This window comes from Nannochloropsis gaditana (assembly GCF_000240725.1).
Source record: "Nannochloropsis gaditana CCMP526 unplaced genomic scaffold scaffold632, whole genome shotgun sequence".
Classification (NCBI taxonomy): domain Eukaryota; class Eustigmatophyceae; order Eustigmatales; family Monodopsidaceae; genus Microchloropsis; species Microchloropsis gaditana.
Window position 1 is genome coordinate 1 of NW_005803321.1, and position 5,090 is coordinate 5,090.

Here is a 5,090-nt window from a genome sequence, read left to right on the forward strand (position 1 = left end):
GGGGGGGGGGAGGTATGACGGAAGCTCCATTCCATGCTTTGAGTTCACGCGCATCCACCGGGCCCATCAGACCGGAAGCGCGCTTCGTCTTTACCTCAGCCATTTTGACTGCGAAATTTCATCCCTCCAACCCCCACCTCGTGATTGGGTAGGTGGACTTCGAGAGGGAGGGAGAGAGGGAGGGAGGGAGGAACGAGAAAGGAGGGAGGGAGGAACGAGAGAGGAGAGCGTGGCACTCCGTTTTTCAATACTTGGATTGTGGCGAGAAATGTAGATATGAAACATGGGAGAAGAGGCATAAGGAAGATTGGAGGGCTTTCAAACTTCTGGGTTCAACTTAGTTGATCTTCCCCCCCTACCTTCGTCTCGTCCTCCAGCGGCGCCTACTCCGGCCAAGTGCTCGTTTGGGACATGCGCGCCCGGACCCTGCCCGTGCAACGATCGCCTCTCTCCATGACCGGTATCCCCTCCCCACCCCTTCTCCCTTTCTCTCTCGCTCCTGTCCCTCACTCGCATTTATACCGGCCTATTAGAAGCGGCCTCTCCTTCTCCCTCTCGATCCTTCGCCGGATTCCCTGTGCTGGCCTCCCTCTATCCTCCCCTCAATCCCTCCCTCACTTCCTCCCTCAATTCCTCCTTCCCCCAGGGCACACCTATCCCGTACATGCCCTTGCGACCGAGACTGCGGCAGGCGGAAACGCTCACGTCCTGTTGTCGGCCTCCGCGGACGGTCGTGTATGTCGGTGGGATTTAAGGTGCGAATGGAGCGAAAGACGAAGACAGGCTAGGAAGCAGGATGGGGAGGAGGGTTCGCGGGGCGGGAAATGAAGAGACGGGCTTGACATGGGCCGATTTCCGTTACCTCACACTAGCCGTTTATCTTATCCGATTTCCGTTACCTCACCCTAGCCGTTTATCTGAGCCTCTGGACGTAGCTTCTGTCTCAGACGTCCCGGGCGACGGACCTGTCGTTGGAAAGAGGGAGGAAAGCCAGCCGCAGCAACCGCAGGATGTCAGCATCATGGCCGTGGTGCTCCAGAAGGATGAGAACGTGAGAGAGGGAGGGCAGTGTAGAGGGGTGGGGAAAGAGAAGGGGCGGTGAAGGCTGCAGAGAGGGGGAACAGGGATGGACGCGAGTAACTCGACGCGACTGCAATGGATGTGCGGTCCTGATTCTCCCACCTGCTCCCCCTCCTCCCCTTCCTCCTTTCTCCCCTTATCGGCACGTCCACATGCAGGGCCGGGACGAGATGCTTTTAGGGGGCAAGAATGGACATATCTATTGCCAACCAGCACCGGGGGCTGCTCCTTCTCCCTCCCTTCCATCCCTCCCCTCCTTTCCCGCACATCGACACGTCGCCGCCAGACAGGTAGAGTAACCTGATCCTGACAGATTTGGGAACGGATTACTTAGGTTGCTTTGCAGATGCGTCGTTAAGCATCCCTCTCGCCCTCCTTCCCTCCCTCCCTCGCTCGCTGTTATTCCTATTCTTGCAGTGGCAGGCGCACGGCAGCCTCATCACCGCGCTCTCTCTTCATCCGTCCACCCGGACTTCCTCCTTATCTTCCTCCAAGTTTCGACGTTCCTCTCTCAGCTCCCTTCTCCTCTCTTCTTCTCTTGATTGCACCATCAAGCTTTGGTGCGAGCACGGGGAGGGGGGAGGGGAGGGCCGGAAGCGCATGGGGAAGGAGGAAGGGAAGGAAAGAGATTTGCACGAGGGCAGGCTCGTGAATCTTCCCGGGTGCTGGCGATAGTGATGCTTTAACATCCTGTCCTACCCTGGTTTTCAAGTTGTACTTTCATAGTAGAAGTTTCACCGCCGCCTTTCTCCCCCTCCCTCCCTCTTGTCAGGCATACCCACCGACCGCCCAAACCCTTGGTGTCCTCTTTCACGCACGGCGCGAACGCCTACGACTACGTGAACGATGTGGCTTGGTACGAAGAAAGGGGAAAGGCGGGAGAAGATCAAGCAGGAACTTGTCGTCAGAGGGGATCGTGCAGGACGTTGTTCGATTTCTCTTCCATGTGAACGGATGGACGCGTGGACAAGGCTTTGACTTAGTTCTTTTCTGCCCTCGGCACAAGGCCTGAAGCTACCTCGCTCTCTTTTTCTTCTCCTCCGCTATTTTCCCAGGTGCCCTTCCCATCCCTGCATCTTCGCCTCGGTGAGCTCTGGAGGACTGCTGGGGCTGTGGAATTTAAACCATAGCTTGGAGGTGAGGAGGAAGGGAAAATGGGAGCGAGCTAGGGAAATGAAGGAATGGCCTATGCAAATATTTCCTTCACGTTCATGCCATGCGCCCTTCAACCCGTCTCCCCCCACCCTCAGGCTCCCTTTCTTCCTCTTTTCCCGGTCACGGGCAGCGTTGCCGATAAACCTGCATCTCCAACGCCCACGCGAGGTCCATCGGCCCCGGCCGGCTCGGCTCAAATAGGGAACAGGTCGCTCTTCCCCCCCACTACCCCTCCTTCGTCCCCTCCCGTCGCCTTGACCCGCCTCGCTTGGGCAGGGAATGGAAAAAGGCTGGCAGTTGGCGATACCAGCGGCAGGATTCATGTGCTGGGGATGGCGGAAGAGGTGAGGGAAAGGGAAAGGAAGGCAGGGAAGGGGCCAGGTCATGAAGGTTGGAATGATTGGAGGGCTTTCGGTCGTCGCAGCGACATGAAGGAGAAGAATTTGAAGGATAAGAATTGCTCGTTTCCAGGTGCCTGATATCTGATTTTCTCGGACTTTTCTTAGCTTATCAGGCCTCGAAAAGATGAAGATATGCGCCTGGAGGAAACGCTTTTTTCGCAGGAAGGATAGCGCCCGGAGGGGGCGGAAAGAGATTGACGGAAGGCGAAGAGGTTGTTTAGTGAAGAGAGTGACTGTCGAAGCGATCACAACAGCGGATGGGTGACGAAAAGGGACCAAGAAGGAAGGGAGACAATAAGGAAAGGTCGCTGACAGGAAAAATTTAGTGACTAAGGCTGCCTGTACCGGGGGGTACCAGTAGAAGAACGTGCAAAATGAAAAGTTGCAAAGCACCAAGACGCCCGCGAAAGCAATCCGATACATTTATGACACATTAATCCTGCAAGTGTTCTGCTCTCTTTAATCCCTGCTTGGATTCATTGCTCCCCTCGCTCTCCTCCGATTCTCTTCGAATCATTTTACGAACACAAGCAAGCTTCTTTCTCCCCCTCCCTGACATGACATAATGCGAAGAATCTTGCGTCCCCCCTAAATCGCAAAAATGGCATCGCGAGGGTGGAGGAGAGGAGAGAGAGCCCAATGGAAGGAAGCGAGAGGGAGTGACGACGGGAAAGGCGACAAGGGGAGGTACTCAAGTCGGTTTGCTTTCGATCAAGTGGCGCGCTAGCCCTCATTCTCCTCATCCAGAATTGCCTTCTACATCCATCTCCTGTGCTATTCTTTCCTTGCCCACTCCTTCTCCCATTTCACCATTCTTCTTCTGTGGGGACGCGGAACTCTTCATGGAAGAGGGCAAGGACGAGGACAAAGAAGAGGAACCGGTTGTGTTCGGAGCACTCCCGCTGCGGTTGACTTTGACAGTGATATCTTTGACGTCGGAGCGGGCGTTGGCGACTGAATCGTGCAGTGGTGAAGGAGAGAAATGGAGACAAAGATGAAGATACGGCAGTACGTGAGGGTGCTACTATTGCCGAGAACGCAAGGCTCATGACTCAAAAGAAAGGTTATGTTTCCAAGCGCCAAAATGACCGACACAGAGTACAAGAATGACCTTCACTCACGCACCACAAAGACCATGACCATGGACAATGGCTCCCTCCCCTTGTCCTTTCCTTCCTACCTAGTGGCGAGACCCAGCCAACCCGAACCATGAAGTCATAGACCCCCTTCTTCTTCTCCACGTCCATGGTGACCAGCGACGAAGGAGGTACTGCCGTATCACCCTCCGTCTCCCCCCCGCCCGCACTCTTGGGTTCTGCACAGTTCGGGGCAGGGAGGAGACCGCAGGCTTCACTTTCTTGCAGAATGCGATTCTGTGCCGTAACAAGGGGTTGTACGGGTCATGTAAGGGGAAGGCAAGAATAAAAAGGCAGAAAAGAGTCCGCGAAAAGGAAAGGTGACGCGCTAAAAAGACTCAAAATTACGTCGAGGCAGATCAAGAGGCAAAGCCAGAGGGACTAAGAAGGTTTCTGATATCAGCCGAAAGGAAAGCTGAAAAAGGACATGTAGGCTCCGTCAAAAGAGGGAATGTGACCGCGGTAGCGGACAAACGCTACCTTCGTGGGGCCGACCCCTCCCTTTAACCCCCACCCCGCCCACCTTGATGTACAAATAATGCTTCGGCAGGAGGCGCAAACCCGCGCAGAGCTCCTTCTCCTTCCCTGAAAGGAGCTCGACGCCTGGGGATAGAATAGGGAGACGTAGGTCGATGAGAAGGCAATAGCCAGAGGGCCATACGCGAGGAAGTGGCAGCAGGCATGATAGCTTGCAGCCGGCAACCTCTTTCGTCGACATGACCGTTTCTGTGGGCGTACAGCCATCCCCGCTCTTCCTTCCTCCCGTCGCTTCAATCTTCTCCCCGCGTGCACTCGTCTGCACATCCAACCTACCCGGATATTCGTTTATGTTCAAAGGACCCGGTGCGGCCGAAGGAACTTTCCTGGAGTTCACACATTTCTCCCTCTCGCCTTCCCCTCCTCCGCCCTTCCCTTCCTTCTCCTGGGCCTCTAGCCCCGCGATGATCTCCCGTGCCTTCCTTCTTCCTACCCTTCTTGTTTGCCTCTCGCCGGCTTGAGTTTCGGATCTGACATCAACGTGAACGGTGTTGACAAAAAAGAGATCAAGGACGATGATTGCTGCCTTTTTAAAGCCATCCCTCCCTTTCTTCGCCCCTCACTCAGCGGCATACAGCCGGGAGAGCACAAGCAGAAATCGTTGCGGACCTGCGTCGTGGTCCTCCTCCCCTTACTCCTTCCCGGCCCCGGTCCCCTCCTCCTCTGCAGCATCCTTTCCCGGCCTCTCTGATGAGATGGAGGGCCTTGTCCTTGCGTGGTCCTTGGGCTTGCCATCTAGGTGAGGCACAGACGGAGGGAAGAAGGGGGAGAGGGGGGGGGG

The 5,090-nt window shown here is 55.8% G+C and overlaps 1 protein-coding gene across 1 annotated transcript; it reads left to right on the forward strand.

Moving 5' to 3' along the window:
• Nucleotides 1–378: 378 nt before the first annotated feature.
• NGA_0166200 (uncharacterized protein) lies at nt 379–2,969 on the forward strand (the record flags this gene model as incomplete). The annotated part of the gene is made up of 5 exons (XM_005854076.1): nt 379–755; nt 910–1,051; nt 1,498–1,742; nt 1,853–1,936; nt 2,963–2,969. The coding sequence occupies exons 1-5, from the start codon at nt 412–414 to the stop codon at nt 2,967–2,969; spliced, it is 822 nt and encodes a 273-aa protein (XP_005854138.1). The 5' UTR covers nt 379–411.
• Nucleotides 2,970–5,090: the final 2,121 nt, after the last annotated feature.